Here is a 27,201-nt window from a genome sequence, read left to right as displayed (position 1 = left end):
CCAGGTGAAGCGCCGTTTTCCTCTACGATTTGAAAATAATCCAGGAAAGGACCTGTTTTAAAAATTGGAACATGGAGGTCAGAACAGACCTATGATTCATAATAAACCAGGAATGTAATATACAGTTTCTACTGACCTGGTCATTTCTGTTTGAACAGAAGATGGCCCCGGAGTTTGGCATCTGACATTAGATGATCTGACAAACCAAACAACAACAAAAAAATAAATTTAAAAAAAAAATCACAATTTCTATCACAATGTATGTGTTTCAATTTAATTAAAACGTTTGGGGGGAAAAAATGCAATACCTGTTTAGACCCTGACTCGTAGAAGGCCCATCAGCTTTTTCTTGTGTCAATAGTGACAAAAGGTGCCTTGCTGATCTCAGCACTTCATTGTCTCCCTTGTGAAACAAACACGACATGGATGGAAGATGGAAAGTAGCTTAACAAAATATTACGTCATCATAAATATCAAATTATTAATGTAGATACAGGACTGTGTTTCTGAAAAGCATCGTGAGTGTTGACAATGGTTCTACGATCTACTTGGGCCTACGATGCTTTTGAGAAACAAAGCCCTGGTCATAGCAGAGAGAAGTCCTATTTATTTATATTTATTTATTTTATAATTGCGATTGGGTTGTATTTAATGGTGCTATATAAAAATGGTGCTATTTAGTATCCTGTCATAGTGGCATAACCAGACAATACACTCTCTGTTTCAGCATATTACAGTGGTTTTACTAAAAATGTATATAAAAACCAAAGGCAAGAGAATTCTGGATTTATATTTATCACATTATATCACCTTTACAGTAAAAAAAAAGGTGTTTGTGTACTCGGGGTAAAGAGGAATCACTTAGACACTTGAGTAAACAATGATTTGGGTCTTAATCAACCTTTTACGCATATAAATACAGTATAATGACCAATAAAATCATAACTTTTACTCACCGCTCGGTCCATTTCGGCAAATGACGTGTTATGAAGGCCTCTCGTCTCTATTGCTTTGGTGCTTGTCAAGACGCGCTTGCACCTCCTGCTGGCGAAGACGACTTTACTGCAGATGAGATTATGCTCGGTAATCCACTGATTTTCCTGCTGTTCCCGGATGTGAAAGGTTGAATTTACTGTCGAATTTGAACCACTGAATTTGTGGAAGCGAATTTGTAAAGCGAAATAAAATGGTCTGAAACTTGCCTGTTGAATATTATAGGTTGTATTTTTAAACAGATCGAATATTTTGGAAGCGAAATCTGAAAGGTGAATAGGATTCTTGAATTTTTGATAATGAAAATCTGTTTTTGAACAAATATTCATTGCTTAAATATACGACCATGTTGAATTTAAAGCAAGACTTAAAAATTCAATGCATTAAAATGCAAGCACAGTTAATGCAATGGATTTTTTTAAAATGATTGTAATTCAACAAGCAATTCAATGCATTAAAATGCAAGCACGGTTAATGCAATTCATATTTTTTTCAATTATTGTAATTCAACAAGCTTTTTTAATTCAAAAACATTTGGCATTAAATTACTTCCATACACAGTAAGGGCAGATGTCCTTCATCTTCTCCCACACTTGGTACTTCAAGTTGCCCAGATATTTGGGAACATCAATAACAGTTTCTGAACTCAGTTCTGCATCTGCAGGCATGCATTTAGTCCTAAACACACACACACACACGCATCACAGAATCAGTTCTGAATTTTACTAAATACTCATGAATATTGAGACAAAAATGGAAAAAACTGGAAATGAAAAATACCTGTTCAGGATGTGGTCATAATTCGGAGAAAATGCACAAAAAGGCAATAAATTAGTGCCTATTATAACAATAATAAACTGTTAGCACTACTGATGTGTGTTTGCTGTGATGATAACAATAACAGCACAGCAACCTCATGTTGAAACCATTTTGATATTGTACTACACCTTTAAAAATACAGGTTCTTTATTAGCATTGATGTTCCATAAAGAACCTTTAACCCTTTAAGACCTGAAGGCATTTTTAGAGTTTTTTTTTTCTTTTTCTGAGCGACAAACACAAAAGTAAAGACTCATAATTCCAGAAGTCTAGCAAGGAGAGTCAAAAGGTATCGTTTGATAGAACACTCTTTAAATTTTTAGAAAATATAAATTACATTACATTTGGACATTTTCATGCTGAAAAACTGCTGATAAAAGACTATATTATATATATATATATATATATATATATATATATATATATATATATATATATATATGTCTTTTATCAGCAGTTTCTGAAAAATAATCTTTTTTGGTGAAGCTCTGCATTTGAGCTGCATCTGGATCAAATTGTGTGGTGATTGCATAAAGTATAGTTGAATAAAGTATTATTCATTTTTCCGCAGCTAGGTGGCGCCCACGGGCGGTAAACTCCGGTTTATAGGGACTTCTCAGCACTCATTAGGAGTTTTTCAAAATGGTTAGATGCATTAAAAAGTTTCTAAAATTGAGTTTCTAAAATTCATTAAAAAAATTATTTGAAATCTACATGTTTGTATTGAGTCAGCTGCTTTGTGCTGTTTATTAGAGGGTGGAAATAACGCAATAGGAGCATGTTGGAGGCTTGATCTGAATGTGTAAAGTCTGATTTTATATGCAAAAATAATAATTGTGCTACCTACTTGGTTTCAGTTACTATTGGCTCTTAAAGAGAGACACGCAAGCGGGAGCGCCAGCGCTCCATTTAGATCTTAAAGGGTTAACGTCCATGAAATCTTTCCATTGCACAAAAGCTTCTTTATAGAGGAAAAAGATTTTTTAGATTATTAAAATGGTTCTTTTAAGAACCGATCACTGGAAGGTTCTTCACTGGCATCACTGAGAAAACACCATTATGGAAGCTTTATTTTTAAGAGCACTACATATTCTTGCTAGAAAATACAAATAACCACATACACTCATTCATTTTTTTATTAAATCAGTTAATTTAGCTGAAAACTTAAATTAGGACATGCAAGGATTTATCTGTGTGTGTGTGTGTGTGTGTGTGTGTGTGTGTGTGTGTGTGTGTGTGTGTGTGTGTGTGTGTGTGTGTGCGCGCATGCACGTTTTTGTGATTTATGAGTACGACACAAATTTGTATAATGATATGGGTGTTACACTGGTATTACGACGTAAACATGAAATATGAGGACATTTCTTTTAAAAACATACTAAACAATGTTTTATTAAAAATGTACAAATGCAGACAGTTCTCTGTGGTGGGTAGGTTTAGGGTTAGGGGTAGTGTAGGGGGAGAGAATGTACAGTTTGTACAATATAAAAACCATTATGCCAATGGAATGTCCTCACTAAGACAGCAAAACAAACCTGTGTGTGTGTGTGTGTGTGTGTGTCTGTGTGTGTGTGTGTGTGTGTGTGTGTGTGTGTGTGTGTGTGTGTGTGTGTGTGTGTGTGTGTGTAACCAACCTTCAGGAAGGTGATGTCATCATCTTCAATTCGTTCTTCCACATCTTTGACTTTGTCACAAAGAGACAGTATTCCTTCTTGTATTCTCCTTTCCATCTCGTCTCCCTTTTGTTTCTCTTCTTCATTCAGAGCTGCTATCCTGCTCTCCTCCTCCTTTCTGAGGAACTGATGGAGTTTCTCAAACTCCATCCTGATACTCCTCTCTGTCATCTGAGATTGAACCTTGGGGGGAGGGGGGAGGGGGGTGTATTAAGTGTAAAATCTGTTAATCATCCACACACACACATAAAAATCAAACAAGAAGAATTAACAGAAATCAAACATCTCAACAACGTAACAAATCTGTCAGACTCCTTAATAGCCTTCCCTATTCTACTTAAAACTGGCGTAACTGGTGGTATATTGAGGTGATATATTTGATATATTTAAAAGGTGATAATATTGGGGGGATATATTGCCCTCCGGCACTTCAGAGTGAAAACAATCATGGCTGCCATATTAAAGGGTCGTTCCAAAACCGAAGTGCTCAAAACTGGCCACTTCAAAGGGCCCTTCGGAATGAAGGATTTCGAATGGTACAACTGATGGACACTTCGGGCCCCCATGATTCAAGACCCCCCACCCCAGTTTGCTTTTACCTAGAAATGTATAGTATTTTTCTATACTACTGTAATACTTATTCAAGTTAGATTTGGTACATTATTATTGTCAAAATGACATTGTACTTCAACAAAAATACTTAACAGCTCCCTTTATCACTCCATTCAAATGTTCCACATACATAGACACAATATACATTATATTTAACATAAAAGACTGGCAGTAGCTGATAATGTTACTACAGTAGATGAATGCGTATTAATACAAAGAGTAAACCAGGGGAAAAAAGACAAAGGCAACAAAGTAACATTAGGATTACATAAATTTCAAAATATCTACAAAAAAAGGAAAATTGAAACTACAGTAAAATAAAATGTTTTTATTAAAACAGGTCTTTCTGTAGACAAAAACTTCATAAAACTGTTTTGAAAGTTGTAAAAATTACATTATCTAAGACCTTGTGGTTCAGGAATGACGCCAATTTGTAAGCCAACCATCAGTTAACATCACACTGTTCCCTTAAAAAAACAGTCTTTTGGATTGTTGCAAAAGCTCTGTCATCAACAAAAGTTCATGATACACACACACACACACACACGGTTCTTTGGGGTGGTTGAGGTGCTGTATAGACCCTTTTTTTTTTTTTAGAGTGTACTTACCTGTTTTGTCAATCAAGATAATATTCACAAATTAACAAATTTTATGAATTTTGAAGCCTAAATGCAGCTGCCAGAAGTAAAAAGCTAAAGGCAGGGTACACTCTAAGAGGTGTAGAAAAATTACACATTATGTGTAACACTCTAGTTTACACATTTTGTGTCAATATTTCATAAAAATGTGTTGGAAGAATTCAATTGTTTTACACATATTATGTGTAGTTTTAAAATGAACACAACCTGTGTATTTATTCACAGCATCAACACAATCTGTGCAGCCAAGAACACCTGTAATGTGTTAATATTACACACTGTGTAATATCACATTTACAATGTGTATGATTTGCTCTTATCATCAGATCGTGGTTGTATCTCTCTATTAGTGTTACTGGATCTTAGTGCTGCATTTGACACTATCGATCACAATATTCTTTTAAATAGACTCAAAAATTTTGTTGCCATTAATGGAATCTAACAGAATTTTGTTATAAGAACGTTCTCTAAATATTCAGTGTTGGTTCTGGGAACGTTAAAATCATCCAGCTTTCTTGACGTTATAGGAACGTTTTTATAAGGTATAATGTTCCTCAAACGTTCTTTCAACTTAATTTTGATCTAAAATTCAACATTGTAGGAACGTTGATTTGTAACATTCCAAGAACATGAAAATGTCCAGTTTCCTTAATGTTAGTAGAACATTATTTAACCCTCTACTGCACACATGTTGATGGTTTGGTACTTTCTCGACCTTTCTAATTGGTTGTAATCATTTAAAGAAAAATTTACTAAACACAGGGCTTCAGAAAACTTTCCATTGCCTGAGGGCAACGCTGTGCTGTAGAGGGATAAAGGTTAGTGTGATGTTCCTGAAACATTCTTTCAATCATTCAAACACCTGCTGTGAACAAACACTGAAAGAAAGAGAAATAAGAACACAAACTACAACTTTCTTCAGCCACAGCCTTAGATGAACTGAAGATAAAAGACATTAAAACTCTAAAACATTAAACATTAAATCCACAAACAGCATTACCAGCTTCACTTATTAACTAGTACTTGCTTCTGTAGACGTGTGACAGAAATAAAGTCAGTCTGGTTAGTAATAAGTGAAGCTGGTAATGCTGTTTACTGAAACGGGTATTTGTAGAAATGCCCTAAGATGGATAAAGTCATACGATTCTAGCACCCATTTTCTTCTCTCTTTATATGCTGCCATTAGGATTGATTTGGGGTAAATATTGTGTGTCATTCATGGTTAGCCTACGCCGATGATATTCAATTGTGTTTGTCTGACTTTTAACCCAAACTCTTCCAGTGTCTTGGGGCACTTGTTGGCAATCTAAACTAAAATCCAGAGGTGACCGCGCATTTGCGGTAGCTGACCCAAGGCTATGGAACAGTTTACCAGCGCATTTGAGACTATTATCATCTCTGAATTTTTAAGAAATAGTTAAAAACTTATTGTTTTTACATTAGCTTTTGATCAGGTATGAGTATTGAGGTATTGTCGCTGTAGCTACCGAGTTAGTCTTGAATGTTGGGTGTTCATAAATGCCAGTAGTGATGTTGTACAACGAGGACGTTGTCATGTCGTCAGTCATCAGACAGTAATACTGTCACAGTATCCCAGTGTGTGTGTACTGTGTAGTGACTAGTGAGCCAGGGTTCTTACTGTCCTTACTAGTGCCTGAATTCGACTAGGGAACTGAATGAAACACATCACCAGCAGATGTCCTCGTTGAGCGCTTCAAAACAGTGAATTGGTTCTATTGATTCATTTCAGGAAGCACCATTTGCCATATTTGCTTCTCTGTTCTAATCTACTATTCTACTCATAGAATTCATGTTTGTAGGCTATATCTGTCCCATATGCTAGTGTGTATTATGCCACGCCCATAAACTTTCTGGCAGATTCCATCAGAACTCAGCTGCTTTTCTTAAAGGGGCCGCCGCGAAATTAAAGGCGCACACGCCAGATTGTGGGTTTGTCACTCATAACTCTACTGTCTGTACAGTTTAATTACCATATATTATAATCTCTCTGTCATTTCCCAGATGATTGAGAGCAGTGTATTTTTCTGACTTTTCTGTACCACAATCTTTCTCTTTTTAGTAAGAAGCCCTTCCCTTTAAATCTCCTCCAGGGACCACCAAGAGTCTCTCCGTGTTTATGTCGGTTGGCAATAAATCGCCGATGGTCACTGTTCGCGTCAGCGCTCCGCGATCAGTCTCGCTGCTCCGCTTTTCTGCCTGATCTTCCGCTTTTTCTCGGGCGTCTCTCGTTCTGCACTCATGCATTTACTGTTTTTCGTTTTCCTGCTGCTATGGACCGGTCCGGTGCGCAGTTATTTCCCGGAGGAGCGCTGGAGCCCGGAATCCGCGCTGCTCGCGCCGCGGGTGCTGGTCGCGCTGGTGTGCCGCAACTCTGCGCACTCTCTGCCGCACGTCCTCGGAGCCATCGACCGCCTCAACTACCCCAAAGACCGCATGGCTGTATGGTGAGTCCCGGCGGATTGAGATTATTTGGCGTAATTGATCAGAATTGATGTTGTGCGCGATTTCGCGTTTGACAGATGCGCGTCCAACAAACGCGACGCTGGACTGATGTTTGCGTGTTAACTGTAATGCAGTGACTGCAGGCTTTCTGTAAATGAAGTGAGGGGAAGTAAACAATAGAGAGTTGAATGTACTGAACTACCAGCAGCTGTGCTTATGAGATGTGATGTGTGATTTATCTCTGTTTGGGAATGAGAGAGAGGGGTTTGGATCTATTCCTGCTGTGGCCTGTGTGTGTGCATGGAGGGGAAATGAGCAAGTTTAGACGTGTCCAGGGCACAGACACCCCCTCATGCCCCTCGTTCAGATTCAGCTCTGCCCCCTTTTTCCACTCATGCCGATCCGATCAGTCGACGTGTCTTTGTACCCGCGCGCGCCGCATGAATGCGGAATTTGTGAGAAAACACAACAATCTCCTGCATGAATGAGCTGAAAACTTCCCTGCGGCGACAGCGAGATTCAATTCATGAAACACCTTCTGATTTTATGACCTCATAAAACATGCACCACATACACATCTTTAATAAACGGATTCTATTGTTGATTCATAATAATTTAGAGCATGTGAATGCATATACATCAAATACTTTACTATAAACAAATCCCCTCAGCAAGTAATGTCAGAAATGAAAGTTTGCCCCAAAAAGTTTTTTGACACCCATGGAAGAAAATGCATTTGATTTGTTAAATGTTTTTGTAAAATAAGGAAAATCAAAACACCTCACCAAGTGGCATTTCATTTGAAGTCAGATGGTAAAAGAAGTTTGGTTTTACATGATAAAACAGTAGAAATACTGAAGTGAAGAGAACGTATGTGGATTGTGGAACATTTATGCATTTAGCAGACACTTTTATACAAAGTAGAAACAAACAATTCATCAACAATGTTAATACACAATGCCAAGTTTATTAGACAACTAGATTAGATTGGAACAAATCACCCAAAAATGAAAACTGCACTCAAAAAAAATTAATTGTTGGATTTACTTAAATAAGTGTCAAGTGGTTCCACGCAACAATATTGAGTAATTTGTACAAAAAACTATTTAGTTGAATGAACAAAAGAAATTCAAGTAAAGCTGACAACATTTCTTTGAGTAAATACAAATCATTTGAATGTCACTGTTACATAATATTTATATGTGCAGTTTACTTAATAATGTTATGTTGATTACGTAAGGTGAACATATATATTTTTTTTTTTATAATATTAATAAAAAGAAAAATAATAATAAAAGGATACAACATATCAGAATGCAGTCCCTCACCCCAAAATGCACTCAAAAAATAACTCATTGAACAAACTCAATTGAATCGAGAACAGGAATTTCATCCTATAAACATGCATATAGGAGCGCTCACAGCCTAAACACAGGCGACACTCTTCTGCATGATGGTAACCACAAAATTCAAAAACATTACAGAAACTACTCTAAATGTCCAACATAACTGAACATTAAACACTAACATAAACTAACAACATCTTTCCCTTTACTGAAAAACACACAAAATAACACTTTAATCCCTAAATTTACTCTCCTAATGCAGTCCCTTGCAAAGCATGCTGGGAACTACGGATCCACTGCACAGTTAGTTATGTCAACAATAATGTGCGTGTTTCACACAACAATGTTAAGTTGACCGATCAAACACTTACTAAGTAAAGCTCACAATACTCAATTTTAGTAGAAACAACGCAGTTAAATTACGTTCATGTACTTACATGAGTTTTTTAAGTAATGTGAACAAGGGTGGTTTGAGTGAAACTAACAACAGTGAAAGTTAATTTTGTTGAGTGTGTCAATCAGGATTGTCCAAATATTCTGGACTCTGTTTATAACCCAATGGAAGTGAAAAATTTTGCATTTACCAAAAAAAAAAAAAAAAAAAAAAAAAAAAAGGTCCATACAACTCGTGCGTTATATACCAAAGCCGCACTCAAAAAATGAATTGTTAGATTTACTTAAAAAGAAGCATCAAGTAGTTCCACACAATTGAGTAATTGTACAATTAACAATTTAGTTGTATGAACAAAATAAAGTCAAGTAAAGCTATATTTCTTTGAGTAAATACAAATCATTTGAATTTGTCACTGTTACATTATATTATGTGCAGTTTACTTAATTAAATTTATAGAAGTTTATTATATAAAGTGAACGCATTTTTTTTTTACTTAATTTACCTTATTAAATGAATGATTTGCTCTACAAAATGCACTCAAAAATGACTCGCTGAACAAACTCAATTGAACTGAGAGCAGGAATTCATCCTCTAAACATGCATGAGTGCTGACAGCCTAAACACAGTTAACACAATTCAAACACATTTCAGAAACTCCTCTAAATGTCCAACATAATTAAACACTAACATAAACTAACAACATATTTCCCTTTACTGAAAACATATAAAATAACACTTTAATTCCCAAATTTACTCTCGTAATGCAGTTCATTGCTGGGAACTGATTGAAATTAATGTTGACATTTGTCAACATTAATTTGTGCGTTTCACTCAGCAGTGTTAATTTGACTGAACAAACACTCATGAAGTAAAGCTGACAGTACTCATTTTTAGTTTAAACAACTCAGTTAATTTAAGTTCATGTAGTTACATGAGTTTTACAGCAATGTGAACAAGGATAGTTTGAGTGAAACTAACAGTAAAAGTTCATTTTTTTGAGTAAAATTGTGTAGTATGTACTGTAATTAATCAACTGATCATCTCTTGTTGCTTCTTAAAGGGGTCATGAATTGAGAAATCAAATTTTCCTTGATCTTTAGACATGTAAGAGGTCATTGCACTATAAAAAAAGTCCTGTAAGTTTCAGAACTCAAAACTTCATTGTTAGCTTTTACTGAAACCAAGATCAGAAAATAACTTGTTTCGGATTGTGTCACATTATGATTAAGATCAACGCCTACTTCTACATCATCATGTCTTTGGCCCCGCCCACTGGTGTGTTACTGAGATGAGAGGGAGAGACGAGAGATACAGGATCACAGGACTAAAAAATAACTTCCAACTTACCCTAATGCTAGGAATTTATTTATTTTCAACTCATTAGAGCATTATTTATTTGTATTTGGTACATTTCACTGTGGATTCTTTGGTAAATTAGTTGCAGGCTTTCACTGGACTTTCACTGTAAGATATGGACCGACAGTAATGCGACAACATGTAAGTAACCATGTTCATTCTAATGCCTGATCTGTGATCAGTGATTTCTGATAGGATTCATGTACAGCCAGACATTATTTGTCTCAAAATCATTTATTGCTGTTTATGTGTCAGTAAATCAAGCTAGTGACTAAACTGTGAACTTCACATTACTTCTCTTAGTAACATGAATATCATCTGTTATTTAAATGAAATAATATACAGAAAGCGATTAAAGAACGCTCCCTTTACAATCACTGGAGCTGTCAATCAAACAGCATGAGTTTATCAGTGACTGAGTTCTGGACTCTCGCCAAAACTCATTATAATCAATGATGCTGTCTACGCTGCACAATGAATGCGATGGGAGTAGAGCTAAATATAATGCTATAATCAACACTTTCAGCAATTAGTTAATCTCAACAGCTGTAATAGTAAAAACAGTAAAAGTTTCAGAGAGATCCACATGTAATGCTTATTTCATATGCAGTGATGTCAGCCAATCACAGCAGTTGGCTTCTCAAATCAGAGGGCTCAAATCAGGATAGAAAAATAGCCTTTTATTAATAAATTATGACAATTTTTGTGACCCCCCCCCCCCAGGCTTGTGTAAAGTTTATGACCCCTTTTTTGTATGCTCTCAAATCAAATATGGTGGCATTAGATGCGTAAGCATAACATCAGTTAACATCAAATAAATTTTGTTCTAGGGTATCATGTGACTAAATGAGTACTTGACAACAAACCATGATGATAAAAGACTGTTGTCGCGGGTTGTTTTTCATGTCCGCAGGTTGAATCGACCCCAAATAACATGATATTTAGCCCCTGGAATGCAAATTTTACCAGGGGAGCCCTGCCAAAAACGTGGATTTTACCCCTGGAATGCGATTTTAAACATGAGACCCCCTCTGAAATGCAATTTGGCTAGATTCGGGCTAGTTTTGAGGAGCAATTGGGCAGGATTTGTTGTGAAAACCTGGCAACCCTGTTAATTTGTGAACTCTCTCTTTACTGTGAATGTTTAAATGTTGGGCGAGTTTAAAATAGCACCGATTGGCCTGTAGCCGCTGCATATGTAAAACATTTTTGACATTGTATCATCCTCATTTCACTCGGTTCAAAAGAGTCGCAGCGGGCAGCCAGAACTGAAGCATCGCTCTCAGCGTGTGTTTAACAGCCGAAACCGAACCGCCAGGGTTTGTGTCGCTGCCACAAACAGACCAGAACTAAACCACATGCGGCCCGAGAGTCCCAGAGTCGGCTTTACCAAACTGAAACTGAACTGAATTTTAAAGAAAAAAGTCTTTGATGAATAAACAAACATCTTGGCAGATCTGTGCTTCAGCACACGCACATTATATTCCATATAATCTGAGGCTTTATTACAGGATCACACAAATCAGTACTGAGAGGCGCTGACCGCTAACAAGTAGGCTCTCATCATGAGCGTAGCATTACGGCAGGAAAGCGCTGCGGTTCACACACTTGAAGATCGTGCTCAACATCTCCAGGGTTTCTCTGGCAGCTCATCTACATCTGCTCAAGTCTTTATTTTTACCCTTATATTAAGCAGTGGTTGCCGTGGGATGGGCGTCTCTGTGCTAGCGGCCATGTGATTGGTTCCCGCCTCAGAGCTGCGAATCTGTGCTGCGGTTTGGCGCCTTTCTTCTCCTATGTCTTAATGACCTTAATTATCAAATGAGAGCTTCTCGTTTGATGACAGTCTATGAATCAGGCAGCCACATTAAAGATGTGATTTTACATCCGCTGATGTTTAATCACCATTTTAGCACCATAATTATATATAATATATCATGATAATATCGGTTAAAGGTTTGGGATCGGTAAGATTATATTTTTAATGTTTTTGAAAGTCTCTTCTGCTTACCAAGGCTTAATTTATCTGATCAAAAATACAGTACAAATGGTAATATTGTGAAATATTATTACAATTAAAAAAAAAACATTTCTTTTGTAATAAATTTAAAATGTAATTTATTCCTGTGATTTATTCAAAGCTGAAAATCTTTCTCAAGATACATTTATTATCAATGTTGAAAACTGTTCATATTATGTGGAAACCGTAATACATTTAGTGTTTCATGATTTTTTGAAGAAAAGAAAGTTAAAAGAACAGCATTTATAGTGTTAAACTGTAATATAGTTAGTTATGTTGGAATTTCAAAGATTTTTTTTTAATTTGCATGTTATTTAATTTCTCTTTTTGGATGCAAACCAAAATATCACATTATTCACAACAAGAAGTGTTAATTTCTGGAGATTAAACAAAAAACAGCCAGTAGTAGTGCTTGTCTTTACAAGTTTAGTGAGAATAATGGAAGGATTCAGACCTGTAGGGCACACACACACACACACACACACACACACACACACACACACACACTCCTGATGGAGATAAACCGCTGCATCAGCTCTGATCTAGTGACTGGGAAAAAGAGGAATGGAATTTGCCCCAGGACCATATGTGTGTGTGTGTGTGTGTGTGTGTGTGTGTGTGTGTGTGTGTGTGTGTGTGTGTGTGTGTGTGTGTGTGTGTTTAATATCATAGCAGCACCTGGTAACCGTCTGTTCACAGCAAAAGCTCAATCTCCCGCAGGTGACCTGTATGATATCTCAATGATCGATCGTTTTGATTCTTCAGCGTCACATCGATCGTCTGCTGGACAAAATCAGCTTTACTAGAATCACATGTTTCTTAAAGCTCACTGTTGCATGAGAGTAAAAGTCTCTCTGGTTCTCAGCCAAACGCTAAAGACAAGCTTCACTTTCCAAAGGTCATGTAGTGAAGTTAAATATGGGGTGATTTTCCAGCACAAACTCAACATTGAGGAAAATGAGAAAGCTCTAATTATAGTCATTTGCTTCTGTCATTCATTTTCGGAGGAGCAGCCATCTTTTACATGTCTATGAATATTCAATCCATTTATATCTCCTTAGGGTGGCCACGGATCATAACTCGGACAACACCACCGCGGTTCTGCGCGAATGGCTGATAAACGTCCAGAACTTTTATCATTATGTGGAGTGGAGACCGCAGGAGGAGCCCAGGTGAGATCTGAACTCATGTAAACACAGAGGATCGCAGAAACATCTGTACACACGTTATATATATGCATGTTTATTTGTCTGTGTGTTTCTCAGCGTCTACGAGGACGAGAGCGGCCCGAAGCACTGGACGAACCTTCGGTACGAGCACGTGATGAAGCTGCGTCAGGCGGCCCTGGAGACGGCCAGAGAGATGTGGGCCGACTACTTCCTGGTACATCATCTAAAGTCATGTCTGTGTGTGTAACGAGTGGCTTTACCCTTTACTGAAGTCAACTAGCATCATCCTCAGCTGTAATGTTCACTGTCAGAACTGACCCGCCTCACGTCACACTGTAATTACAGTCTGGAGAGGGTCACAGGTCGCGTCCCGCTGCACTGATCCTGAAGTGCGTTTGCTCATTTAAAGTTAGCAGCACTGTTTGGCGTCGGTTATTTCTGTGTTTATTTATGCTCCTCTGTTGTACCGGCTCTGCAGCTCTGTGATTTGCTCAGTTTTGAGGTTTTGAACTGGTTTTGTGCGTTTTAGTCGAAGTACTTTGTACCATTATAGGATTATACACACTTCTCACTGAGACACATCAATCAAAACTGGCATTTCAAGTTCAAAATGATTTCTGTGTTACTGCATTAAGTTATATCTTTGATAACCGAGTCACACAGGGCTGTGCAATATAATCATATTGCAATTTTTTTTTTTTTAATGAATATTGCAATTGCGATTTTATTTGCGGTTATTTTTGCTTTTTCAAATATGCTACATTCTAAATGTATTCAGTGCACAAGAAGTGCATAACGAAACATTTCACAATGAAATAACATGGTATTAACAGCTTGATAAACAGAGGGCGTCTTTTGTTAAATGTTTGTATTAGTCTTCAGAAGCCGTCTTTACTGACGATACACCATGTCTTTGCATATACAGGTGCTGGTCATATAATTAGAATATCATCAAAAAGTTGATTTATTTCACTAATTCCATTCAAAAAGTGAAACTTGTATATTATATTCATTCATTACACACAGACCGATATATTTCAAATGTTTATTTCTTTTCATTTTGATGATTATAACTGACAACCAAGGAAAATCCCAAATTCAGTATCTCAGAAAATTAAAAATTGTGAAAAGGTTCAATATTGAAGACACCTGGTGCCACACTCTAATCAGCTAATTAACTCAAAACACCTGCAAAGGCCTTTAAATGGTCTCTCAGTCTAGTTCTGTAGGCTACACAATCATGGGGAAGACTGCTGACTTGACAGTTGTCCAAAAGACGACCATTGACACCTTGCACAAGGAGGGCAAGACACAAAAGGTCATTGCAAAAGAGGCTGGCTGTTCACAGAGCTCTGTGTCCAAGCACATTAATAGAGAGGCGAAGGGAAAGAAAATATGTGGTAGAAAAAAGTGTACAAGCAATAGGGATAACTGCACCCTGGAGAGGATTGTGAAACAAAACCCATTCAAAAATGTGGGGGAGATTCACAAAGAGTGGACTGGAGCTGGAGTCAGTGCTTCAAGAACCACTACGCACAGACGTATGCAAGACATGGGTTTCAGCTGTCGCATTCCTTGTGTCAAGCCACTCTTGCACAACAGACAGCGTCAGAAGCGTCTAAAGACAAAAAGGACTGGACTGCTGCTGAGTGGTCCAAAGTTATGTTCTCTGATGAAAGTAAATTTCTGAAGAAAATCTATGGGGTATTGTGAAGAGGAAGATGCGATATGCCAGACCTAACAATGCAGAAGAGCTGAAGGCCACTATCAGAGCAACCTGGGCTCTCATAACACCTGAGCAGTGCCACAGACTGATCGACTCCATGCCACGCCGCATTGCTGCAGTAATTCAGGCAAAAGGAGCCCCAACTAAGTATTGAGTGCTGTACATGCTCATACTTTTCATGTTCATACTTTTCAGTTGGCCAAGATTTCTAAAAATCCTTTCTTTGTATCGGTCTTAAGTAATATTCTAATTTTCTGAGATACTGAATTTGGGATTTTCCTTAGTTGTCAGTTATAATCATCAAAATTAGAAGAAATAAACATTTGAAATATATCAGTCTGTGTGTAATGAATGAATATAACATACAAGTTTCACTTTTTGAATGGTATTAGTGAAATAAATCAACTTTTTGATGATATTCTAATTATATGACCAGCACCTGTATATTAGATGATTGCATCGGTAATTTCTTTGTGCCATTTTGATCCTTTCTCACAAGGCTTGCAAATGCTTGAACGACGGATACTTGTTGAATCGGTTCAGTCTGGCTTTGAGGTGTGTTGGACTTTGTCGACATGCGCTGATCATACATTTTTTGATGGCGCTGTTTTAAGTGCTGGAACAGGTTTGTTGTATTGCATTGCAGTATTCGTTGCAATAATCTCACAGGTCTTGCAAATGACCTTGCTCTCTGACACATCCTCTCTCCTGAATACAAAATACTCCAAAATATTCTGAATTAAAATATAAAAAAATTAATAAATAAAATCGCAGTCTTATGTGATTTAGAAATTGGATGCTCAAATCACGATTGTTTTGCAATTGCGAATAATTGCACAGCCGCAATCCAATTTCAAAACAATTCCTGATATCAATTATAAGTAATATATAATTTATGTTACAAATTCTTGGCCAATTTTTCTGCTATGTAAATACAAAATACAGTAGCTAGTGCTACAAATTTAAAGAAATGCATTTGTTTTGATGTTGGTTAACATACTAAAGCACATGTAAAGCACTTGATTATCATTCCCATTCAGTCGGTCACGTTCGACGTACGTCGGACAGACCGACGAATAGGAATCTCGCTAGAGAGGCCAATCTACTTCGAGTGTAACTAAAACGAGCCAATGCACATTGGCATGCAATCATATGCATCAGCTGCTCGCCTCGCAGCGCGGGTATATAATGAGCAGCAGGTGCGTTGCATCTTCAGCTTTTCGCTTCGGAGCCGAACGGTGTTTGTTCCTGTTCTCTGCAAGCGAGTGTCTGCTAGAAGACGAGTCAAGCTTTTTGGTTGAACTTCTCTTTTTTTCCGAGTGCGGGCGGACAGCACAGCAGCGGGGTTGAAGTCCTCTCTTTTTCTGTTTTTGTTTCGTTTGCCGTTTTTGAGCAAATAGCTGTTTTGACAGCGTCAGAAGGCTGTTCTCACGGCCGGTACGGTGCGCTTTTGAGCGCTGAAAAGCCGTTTTTACGGCTGGTAAGAGTGAGCGCCTTCAAAGAGAGAGAGAGAGAGAGAGAGAGAGCACACGACAGGCTGCACACAATCCCTGTCTGTGTTGCGGCGGCCGTTCCCCTGCGTGCTTCAGCACTTTAAAAGAGTAAAGTCCCTGAAAGAGCTTACACAAGTAGATTCGCGTCTTTTTAAAGATGACATCCTACTTGTGTTTCTGGATGCGGTCGTTCCTGTCCTCACTGACGGCCACGATCACTGTTTCACATGTCTGGGCGCGTGTTGGAACGATGTTCGTGGGTGTTTCATGTTTTCATATGAGAACATGATCACGTCGACACGCCGGTCGTGACTCTTCTTTCTCCGGGAAGCTTGAGTCCCCTCTGTTGTTGGCCAGCTGCCGCTTGTGTGTAAAAGCACAGCCGCGGGTCTGCCCGACACTCTGGGAGACCGTGGAGATCAACGAGAGCAAACCTCTCGCTCCTCTGCGTGTCGTGTGCCGTCGAGCTGCCGGGCTGCAGCGCGGGTTGTCACGGCAACCCAGCGCTCGCTCGGCGCTCTAGATGCGCGGTTCCCTTGCATAATCTCCATTGTAGCGCCCTCTCTGGTGCACCAGATGAGGTCTACTTTGCTGATATGGCTTGGGTGACATGAGGTTGAGGGGTTCCTTCGGGGAACCAACCCCCTAGGGCCCCTCCCTCTCTAGCGCATTGCAAGCTGTGCAGTTTCTGGATTGGATTGCTGGTCCTTCTCATAGGGGAACCTAGTATTTCATTCAGAGCTCCAGCTAGGGACAGACGTCGATTGCAGCATCGGAGAGAGTGCTGTTATGCTCTGGAAATGAGGGTGACGCTGCCCACTGTAATGGTGTGTGCTTATGCTGACTCAGATTCGGAGTATACAGCCATGCTTTCCTGGGTCTTCCAGATGTGCATGGAAAACTTGGCAGTATGGGGGTATGTTGGTGCCATAAATATGGAATGCCAAAAGTGCCAAGTTTTTCCTCTCTCACTACCCTCTTGGATGGGGTGGCTGTACTCAGACCACACCCACCCTGCATGTGAGGCCAAGGCACTCTTTTTGCATGAGGGTAGTTCTGTGCTGGGGTTGAGCTGCGCTTGTTGACTAACCGTGATCAAAGTCACGGCGCAGGCCCTCAGCCAGACGATGTCCACCTCAGTGGTCCAGAAGTGCCCCCTGGCTTACCTTGTGAGGTGCGAGAGGTTGTCAAGCTAAATGCTTTCTCAATGCTCCCATCTTACGAGGTGGCCTTTTCGGTGACACTGTCGAGGACTGAGCCCAGTGGTTCTCCTCAGTTAGTAGCGGATCAGGGAGCTTCCCATGACAAACCATTGAGTTCCTCTTGGGCCGCCCCTCAGTCTGCTCGTCGCCAAGGGTGTCGTCCCCTGCAAGAAACTCTGGCCCAGCAGGCTCTGCTGTGTCCATTGCGGGGAGATGACGCCTCCCGTCTCTGCAGCTGTTTAAGTAGTTGGTGAGAATCACCCCTGAGACGGGCGACCCAGAGATGGGTGGGGCTGCTCTTCCACCCCTGGAGGAGGGCGGGGTGGTAAATCCTTTTATTGGGTTTGTTTCTGTTCCGCCACTGACCCAAGAGGCAGCGGTACCCAAAATTAAAAGAGCAGTTCCTCCATTTCCAGGTCTGAAGAGGGTTGGAGAGCAGTGGGAGGAGAAAAACCTCACCACTCTCATCCCCCTCTTCTGTCGCCAGCGGACAGCAGCGAGCAGCGGGCAGCCAAAGCCTCGACTGCTCCCTCTGTCCATCCGTGGAACCGGGTAAGTGTTGCCTAGCACACTGTGACGCCGCTTCGGGCCGCCTCACAAAGAGAGCCCCCCGAGCCGCGTCCCTGTGTTCCACCTCGCTGCCCCGCTGCGGGTACGCCGGTGGTCCCTTTGGTCCCGCTTGTACGGTCTCTGCGAGCCTGGTTAGCGCTCCCCAGTCCGTCTCGCTGGCTCCTTCGGACCATCAGGCTCGGCTATGCGATTCAGTTCGCCCGGCTCCCCCCAAGTTCAGGGACGTCCTCTTCACTACAGTGAAAGATGTCGTTGCCCCTGTCTTGCATACGGAGATCGCAGTCCTACTGGCGGAGGACGCGATAGAGCCGGTCCCTCCAGCCGATTTGAGGTCGGGGTTCTACAGCCCCTACTTCATTGTACCCAAGAAAAGTGGCGGGTTACGACCGATCTTGGACCTGCGAGTTTTGAATCGGAGCCTCCACAAGCTACCGTTCAAAATGCTCACGCAGAAACGCATTTTCGAGTGCATCCGTCCCCGAGATTGGTTTGCAGCGATCGACCTGAAGGACGCGTACTTCCACGTTTCGATTCTTCCGCGACACAGGCCATTCCTGAGATTCGCGTTCGAAGGTCGAGCATATCAGTACAGAGTCCTACCCTTCGGGCTGGCCCTGTCTCCCCGCGTCTTCACGAAAGTCGTGGAGGGAGCCCTTGTTCCCATGAGAGAACAGGGTGTTCGCATTCTCAACTATCTAGACGACTGGCTCATTCTAGCACAGTCTCGGGATCGGTTGTGCGAACACAGGGACTTGGTGCTCAGTCACCTCAGCCAGTTGGGTCTTCAGGTCAACTGGGAAAAGAGCGAACTCTCCCCTGTGCAGTGGATCTCTTTTCTCGGTATGGAGCTGGATTCGGTCGAACAGTTAGCACGCCTCACAGAGGAACGTGCTCAGTTGGTGTTGAACTGCCTGAATACGTTCAATGGCAGGACAGCGGTCCCACTGAAATTCTTTCAGAGGCTCCTGGGGCATATGGCGGCCGCGGCGGCAGTAACCCCGCTCGGTCTGCTTCATATGAGACTGCTTCAACACTGGCTTCACGGCCGAGTCCCGAGATGGGCGTGGCAACGTGGCACGTTCCGGGTGCCAATCACTCAGGAGTGCCGCCAAGCCTTCAGTCCGTGGTCGGACCCTTTGTTTCTCCGGGCAGGAGTGCCCCTAGAACAAGTGTCCCGGCATGCTGTGGTATTCACAGTTGCTTCTGCCACCGGCTGGGGTGCCACGTACAACGGGCATGCAGTGTCAGGGGTTTGGACGGGACCCCATCTGCATTGGCACATCAATTGCCTCGAGTTGCTAGCAGTACGTTTTGCTCTGAGCCGCCTCAAAGGGCCGCTACGGGGCAAGCATGTACTAGTCCATACGGACAACACTGCGACCGTTGCGTACATCAACCGTCAAGGTGGTCTACGCTCCCGTCACATGTTGCAACTCGCCCGCCATCTCCTCCTCTGGAGTCAGAAGCATCTGAGGTCGCTTCGTGCCATTCTTGTCCCTGGTGTGCTCAGCCATGTGGCCGACGAGCTATCACGAGCTGAGCTGCCAGGAGAGTGGTGACTCCACCCCCAGGTGGTCCAGCTGATCTGGAGAGAGTTTGGAGAGGCTCAGGTAGACCTGTTTGCCTCACCGGAAACCTCCCTCTGCCAGTTGTTTTACCCCCTGTCCGAGGGAACACTCGGGACAGACGCACTGGCACTCAGCTGGCCCTGGGGCCTTCGCAAATATGCGTTTCCCCCAGTGAGCCTACTTGCACAGACCCTGTGCTAAGTCAGGGAGGACAAGGAGCAGGTCCTCTTAGTTGCGCCCTATTGGCCCAACCAGACCTGGTTCCTAGAACTTTCACTCCTTGCGACAGCCCTCCCTGGCCCATTCCTCTGAGGAAGGACCTTCTTCTCAGAGATGGGGCACTCTTTGGCACCCGCGTCCAGACCTCTGGAAACTCCATGTCTGGTCCCTGGACGGGACGCGGAGGTTCTAGGTGACTTACCCCCTGAGGTACTTAACACCATCACTTCGGCACGTGCACTGTCTACGAGACGTGCTTACGCCTCGAAGTGGAACCTGTTCGTCGAGTGGTGCTCTTCTTGCCGAGAAGACCCCCGAAGATGCTCGATTGGAGTCGTGCTTTCCTTCTTGCAGCAAGGGTTGGAGCGTAGGCTGTCCCCCTCCACCCTCAAAGTCCATACTGCTGCTATCTCCGCTTACCACGACCACATAGATGGCAAATCTGTTGGTCAGCACGACCTGGTCATCAGGTTCCTTAGGGGAGCGAGACGGTTAAATCCTCCTCGTCCCCCCTCCATACCCTCTTGGGACCTCGCTCTGGTGCTGAGAGCACTTCAGATTGCTCCCTTTGAGCCTTTGCTGTCAGCAGACTTAAAGATTCTGTCTATGAAGACTTTGCTGCTGGTGGCATTGGCCTCCATCAAGAGGGTAGGGGACCTGCAGTCATTTTCGGTCGACGAATCGTGCCTTGAGTTCGGGCCGGGTGACAGCCACGTGGTACTGAGACCCCTGCCTGGCTATGTGCCCAAGGTTCCTACCACTCCCTTCAGGGATCAGGTGGTGAGCCTGCAAGCGCTGCCCTCGGAGGAGGCAGACCCAGCCCTGGCTTTGCTCTGTCCAGTTCGCGCCTTGCGACTGTACATAGACAGAACTCGAAGCTTCAGGACCTCAGACCAGCTCTTTGTCTGTTACGGAGGCCAGCAGAAGGGAAAGGCTGTCTCCAAGCAGAGGATGGCCCACTGGATAGTGGATGCCATCGCCCTGGCTTACCAAGCTCAGGGCGTGCCCTGCCCGCTCAGGTTGTATGCTCACTCCACGAGAGGTGTCGCATCCTCCTGGGCGCTGGCTCGTGGCGCCTCGCTGACAGACATTTGTAGAGCTGCGGGCTGGGCGACACCTAACACGTTCGCTAGATACTATAGCCTTCGTGTCAAGCCGGTCTCCTCCCGTGTTCTCGCCACAGGTCAGAGGCACGGAGAGGCCCCGGCTTAGTGTCAGCTTGCTGCGCTACATGCGCTTCTTTTCTCCAGAGAGTCCCTACAAGGCAGACCCTGTCGAGTCCTCCGATATCCCTTCGGCAGCCGACGTGGCGGAGCGTCTGGCGCCAGGCCTATATTCCGTTGTATCCTTGAGAACCGGGTTTAGGCTGGGTTCCATATGTGTGACCCTACGGGGATCCCATATGGTTGGTTCCACGGTTGCTCCTAAACGAAGCCCGTGTCTTTCCCTCTGGGAGAACCTACCCTTCATCGGGTTGGAGTCACCCCAGCTCTTCCATATGTAGCACAGCCCTACAGGGTTAGTCCATATGTACTTCTCCACATAACTCCTTCGGGGAAGGATGTGGCTTCCGCAGCGTTCCTTTCCCAGCGAAAGGGTACGCTTCCCAGCGTTATCCAATAGTCTCACTGAATGGGTTTTGGGGAACAGCAGTGATCGACCCTCTCTGTGTGTTAGCCCTGTCCCACCATCCTCAGGCAAGGGGGTTCAGGTGGCTTACAACAGAGCGCTGGAAGGGGGCAGCTCCTGTGGCGCTTTGGTAGGGATTCCTATTCGTCGGTCTGTCCGACGTACGTCGAACGTGACCGACTGAATGGGAACGTCTCGGTTACAAAGGTAACCCTCGTTCCCTGAAGGAGGGAACGGAGACGTACGTCCCGTCGCCACAGTCGCTGTACCCCGCTGATGCTGCCGCCTATCCGGTTCGGCTCCTCAGCGAAAACCTGAAGATGCAACGCACCTGCTGCTCATTATATACCCGCGCTGCGAGGCGAGCAGCTGATGCATATGATTGCATGCCAATGTGCATTGGCTCGTTTTAGTTACACTCGAAGTAGATTGGCCTCTCTAGCGAGATTCCTATTCGTCGGTCTGTCCGACGTACGTCTCCGTTCCCTCCTTCAGGGAACGAGGGTTACCTTTGTAACCGAGACGTTTTAACTTTACATTTATTCTAAAATTTAAAATATTTTACATTTACTTAAAGGTGCCCTAGAACTTTTTTCAAAAGATGTAATATAAGTCTAAGGTGTCCCCTGAATGTGTCTGTGAAGTTTCAGCTCAAAATACCCCATAGATTTTTTTTAATTAATTTTTTTAACTGCCTATTTTGGGGCATAATTAGAAATTAGCCAATTCAGGGTGTGTGGCCCTTTAAATCTCGTGCTCCATGCCCCATGAGCTCGCGCTTGCCTTAAACAACATAAAAAAAGTTCACACAGCTAATATAACCCTCAAAATGGATCTTTACAAAGTGTTCGTCATGCAACACGTCTAATCGCGTAAGTACAGTGTTTATTTTGATGTTTACATTGATTCTGAATGAGTTTGAGGCTGTGCTCCGTGGCTAACGGCTAATGCTACACTGTTGGAGAGATTTATAAAGAATGAAGTTGTGTTTATGCATTATACAGACTGCAAGTGTTTAATAATGAAAATAACGACGGCTCTTGTCTCCGTGAATACAGTAATAACCGATGGTAACTTTAACCTCATTTAACAGTACATTAGCAACATGCTAACGACACATTTAGAAAGACAATTTACAAATATCACTAAAAATATCATGTAATCATGGATCATGTCAGTTATTATTGCTCCATCTGCCATTTTTCGCTATTGTTCTTGCTTGCTTACCTAGTCTGATGATTCAGCTGTGCACAGATCCAGACGTTACTGGCTGCCCTTGTCTAATGCCTTGAACATGAGCTGGCATATGCAAATATTGGGGGCGTACATATTAATGATCCCGACTGTTACGTAACAGTCAGTGTAATGTTGAGATTCGCCTGTGCTTCGGAGGTCCTTTAAACAAATGAGATTTATATAAGAAGGAGGAAACAATGAAGTTTGAGACTCACTGTATGTCATTTCCATGTACTGAACTCTTGTTATTCAACTATGCCAAGATAAATTCAATTTTTGAATCTAGGGCACCTTTAATTACAAGGGAGCTTCTGTTTAAAGTTGGCATTTGGTTCAGCTTTGATTCATCACTTTATATTTTTCCCAGATCTAAAATGAAGTGACTATAAAGCTCTGAAATGTCAAAATGACACGCTCACATGTAAATGTCTCTGTTTGCAGGTGGTGGACTGTGATAATCTGCTGACCAACCGGGACGTTTTATGGAAGCTGATGAAGGAGAACAAGACGATCGTGGCGCCGATGCTGGAGTCCAGAGCGGCGTATTCAAACTTCTGGTGCGGCATGACCTCTCAGGTGTGTGGAAACAGTTCATGCTGTCCGCTGCTTTTGCATTTACTCTTAGTATTAGTCCTGTGCTTTTTAGTTTTCATCATATTTATTCAACCTTATTGTTAGTCAGATTTTAGTTGACCTAAAGTCTGGGCATTTTAGCCAAGCTTTAGTCAATGAAAACATTGATGTTTAATCCTGCTGCATAGTGGTTAAACTGATAATCACGCTTGATTCGCTCAAATTTACAATCATGATTACTGATCACGATTGTTGCCATTTGAGAAATTTCTGAATTATTGCACTTTCTCATAAGCATCAAAGGTTTGGATTTTTTACAGTTCGTCACTAAGAGGATTTGCTCAGATTTAATCGCAGCAAACAGCACAAACTTTTTTGCTTTTTTCTCAGAGAGAGTTTGTGCTCATGGTTGCCAGATTGGGAATATTAATTAAAACACGAAAATGTGAAAATGTGTAAAAAAGAAAAGCTCTTACTGACATCTGGCAACCGCAACCCATTGACTTCCATAGTAGGAAAATATTCCCATTTGTCAATGAAAATAAAAGGAAATGTTGCCATGTTTTGTTTTTTTACTTTTTTAGTTATTTAACTCAACTTTTATAAACATTTTAGTCTCGCCTTTTTTCGTCAACAAAATTGCATGTTGATATAGTCACGGTTATTCTTCAATGATGACGGCGTCGCCTTAAAGGGACACTATAGGGGATAAAGGGATTTTTAAGAACTCTATCTTTATCGCTGTGGTTATAGTTATGGTCTTCAGTGTGAACGGGAAAAAAGGATGTCGAGAAGCACTTCTGTTCTCAGTGTTGGTTAGTGAAGTGCAGGTGTGTTTGTAGGGTTATTACAAGCGGACGCCGGCCTACATGCCCATCCGCCGGCAGGAGAGGAAGGGCTGCTTCGCCGTTCCCATGGTTCACTCCACCTTCCTGGTGGATCTGAGGAAGGAAGCGTCCCGTCAGCTGGCGTTCTTCCCGCCTCATCCCGACTACAACTGGGCGTTCGACGACATCATCATCTTCGCCTTCTCCGCGCGGATGGCAGGTTCGTCTCAGACTTGAGTATATTCTGTTATCATCTGCAGTACTTTTGCTTGAATTTTAATTTCTCTCCCCGCAGAAGTTCAGATGTACATCTGCAACAGAGAGACTTATGGGTATTTCCCCGTGCCCTTGCGCTCCCATAATACCTTGCAGGACGAGGCGGACAGTTTTCTGCACTCGCAGCTGGAGGTTATGGGTGAGTCACATGACTCCGGTCCTGTTTTGTAGCTCCTCTAGTCTGAGAGCATAACGAAGTGAACTTGATCTTGATGTGAAGTTGTTTTGTGTCCAGTGCGCAATCCTCCGTCAGAGCCGTCCGGCTACCTCTCGCTTCCTCCTAAACAACCCGATAAAATGGGCTTTGATGAGGTGAGGACCTTATTTTATTTATTTTATTTACTTTATTTTATATTAAATGTTTTATTTTGTATTATATGAATTAATTTTTTTATTTTATATTAATTATTTTATTGTATATTATATTATAATTTATATTGTTTGTTATAGTTATAATGTAATTATATATTACATTATTTTATATAGTTTTATATAGTATTTTAAAATAGTGTACTATTTAAAAAGTGTTTATTTTATTTTAAAACATTTTCTTTTGTACTTTATCATTTAATTTTTTATTGTTGTATTTTATATTTTTTATTTTGTACATTATTTTATAAAGTATAAAAATAGAATTAGAAAATAATTATTTATAATTAGAAATTAGAATTAGATTCTAAATTATAATTAGAAAATATTTTTATTTTATATTGTTGATGTATTTTACTTTATTTATTATCATATAATTCAATATTACATTATTTTATGTAGTAATGTAAACTAGTGTAATATTTAAATTGTTTTTATTTTATATTATTCTGTTGTATTGTTTTATTTTTCATGATAGTATATTTGTTTTTATTTTTATATAATTTATATATTATTATTTTTGTATTTTGGTGTTTTATTTCATGTTGTATTAAAGTATATTTAATTGTTTTTATTTTTATATAATTTATATATTATTTTTGTATTTTATTGTGTATTAAAGTATCTTTAACTGTTTTATTTTTATATCATTTTATATTTTTATCTCATGTTAAATTAGTTACTTTTGTATTGTTTTAGAAGATGGTATACTATATCTTGATCAGTCCCGTGTGTGTGTGTGTGTGTGTGTGTGTTCAGGTGTTCATGATAAACCTGCTGAGGCGTTCGGACCGCAGGGATCGTATGTTGAGGACTCTCTACGAACAAGAGATCGCCTGCAAGATCATCGCCGCTGTAGATGGCAAGTATGTCTCAAACACACTTCACACTGACACATGAACGCACTCCCGCAAACACCAGCTTCCCATAATGCCCTTTCTCACCTGTCTGTTAGCCTCATGCACTGCAGGTTTACAGATGTGACGTGTGTGTGTGTGTGTGTGTGTGTGTTTCAGGGCTCTGAACACCAGTCAGGTGGAGGCGATGGGGATCGAGATGCTGCCCGGATACAGCGACCCGTATCACGGCCGGCCGCTCACTAAAGGAGAGCTGGGCTGCTTCCTGTCGCACTACAACATCTGGACAGAGGTGGCGACAGTGTTTCATGTCTGCTGTATTAATGCTCATCTAAATGTGAATTCATTCAGTAACATGATGTAATGCTGCCTTCACCAGTGTTTCAGTAAAAAGTAATTATTGAAGACTAGTAAACTGTAATAAAATGATTACGAAACAGATACACGTGAGGAAAGAACATATTCATCAAGTAAATTCATTCAGAAAATTAAAGTTTAAAATTGTATTTGTTATACAATAATATTTATAATATATAATTTATATTGTAATAAAAATACAATTTTTTTTTTTAATATAATGTGCAAATATATTTACATTTTTTATAAAAATATATTTTTGAATATACATTTTTATAAAATACAAAATATAAGTGTTTTTAATAGCATAATTGTTTTATAATATCTTAATATAATATCAATTATGCCAATATGTATACTCAATATTAACATTTTTTTTATAAATAACGTTTTATTTTGAAATAAAGTAATTCAAAAATCATTGTTTTTTAATATTTTAAAATGTATATTTTTGAATATATTTTATAAAATAAAACAGTGTTTTCTTTAAAAAAAAAACACTAATTTTTATTTCTTAAATTATGACATTTTTTTTAAATAATACAAAATAATTTAAAAATAAATATTAAGAAAATATTTTTAAAAATATATATAAAATATATATAAAATACAAAATAGTGTTTTTGTAAAAAAAAAAAAAAATTATGAAATAATACAAAATAGTTTTTTCCTTAAAATATTTGTTTAAATACATATTTTGATTTTTTGTAAAAAATACAAATAATAGTGCTTCTTCAAAGAAACCATTTGAATATATTTTTCTTAAAATAATACAAAAGTGTTTTTTCCATAAAATAATGGTATAATGTCCTAAAT

General features: G+C 40.6%; 2 protein-coding genes and 1 long non-coding RNA gene across 3 annotated transcripts in view; 1 reads left to right on the top strand and 2 right to left on the bottom strand.

Annotated features, from left to right (window-relative positions):
* The window catches only part of LOC125271026 (caspase b-like), a 42,106-nt gene extending 40,132 nt beyond the window's left edge, over window positions 1–1,974 (bottom strand). The window contains exons 1-2 of the mRNA XM_048194959.1: window positions 1,774–1,974; window positions 1,553–1,671 (exon numbers count right to left, since the gene is read on the bottom strand). Of these exons, the coding sequence (XP_048050916.1) occupies window positions 1,553–1,661 (109 nt within the window). The 5' untranslated portion in view covers window positions 1,662–1,671; window positions 1,774–1,974. The remainder of the gene's footprint in view (window positions 1–1,552; window positions 1,672–1,773) is intronic.
* Window positions 4–690, bottom strand: LOC125271066. The gene is made up of 3 exons (XR_007185517.1): window positions 309–690; window positions 137–196; window positions 4–52 (listed from the first exon to the last, which is right to left on the bottom strand). It is a non-coding gene; the product is annotated as an uncharacterized LOC125271066 (long non-coding RNA).
* A 4,717-nt stretch (window positions 1,975–6,691) lies between the features above and the next one.
* Window positions 6,692–27,201, top strand: part of colgalt1b (collagen beta(1-O)galactosyltransferase 1b) — a 24,078-nt gene continuing 3,568 nt past the window's right edge. Inside the window, exons 1-9 of the mRNA XM_048194948.1 lie at window positions 6,692–7,200; window positions 13,376–13,486; window positions 13,580–13,697; window positions 23,568–23,702; window positions 24,542–24,746; window positions 24,822–24,941; window positions 25,038–25,114; window positions 25,931–26,037; window positions 26,188–26,320. Coding sequence (XP_048050905.1) covers window positions 6,995–7,200; window positions 13,376–13,486; window positions 13,580–13,697; window positions 23,568–23,702; window positions 24,542–24,746; window positions 24,822–24,941; window positions 25,038–25,114; window positions 25,931–26,037; window positions 26,188–26,320 — 1,212 coding nt within the window. The 5' untranslated portion in view covers window positions 6,692–6,994. The remainder of the gene's footprint in view (window positions 7,201–13,375; window positions 13,487–13,579; window positions 13,698–23,567; window positions 23,703–24,541; window positions 24,747–24,821; window positions 24,942–25,037; window positions 25,115–25,930; window positions 26,038–26,187; window positions 26,321–27,201) is intronic.

The sequence above is a fragment of the Megalobrama amblycephala genome, linkage group LG7 (genome assembly GCF_018812025.1).
Source record: "Megalobrama amblycephala isolate DHTTF-2021 linkage group LG7, ASM1881202v1, whole genome shotgun sequence".
NCBI classification, from domain to species: Eukaryota; Metazoa; Chordata; class Actinopteri; order Cypriniformes; family Xenocyprididae; genus Megalobrama; species Megalobrama amblycephala.
This window is presented reverse-complemented; position numbering and strand designations above follow the sequence as displayed.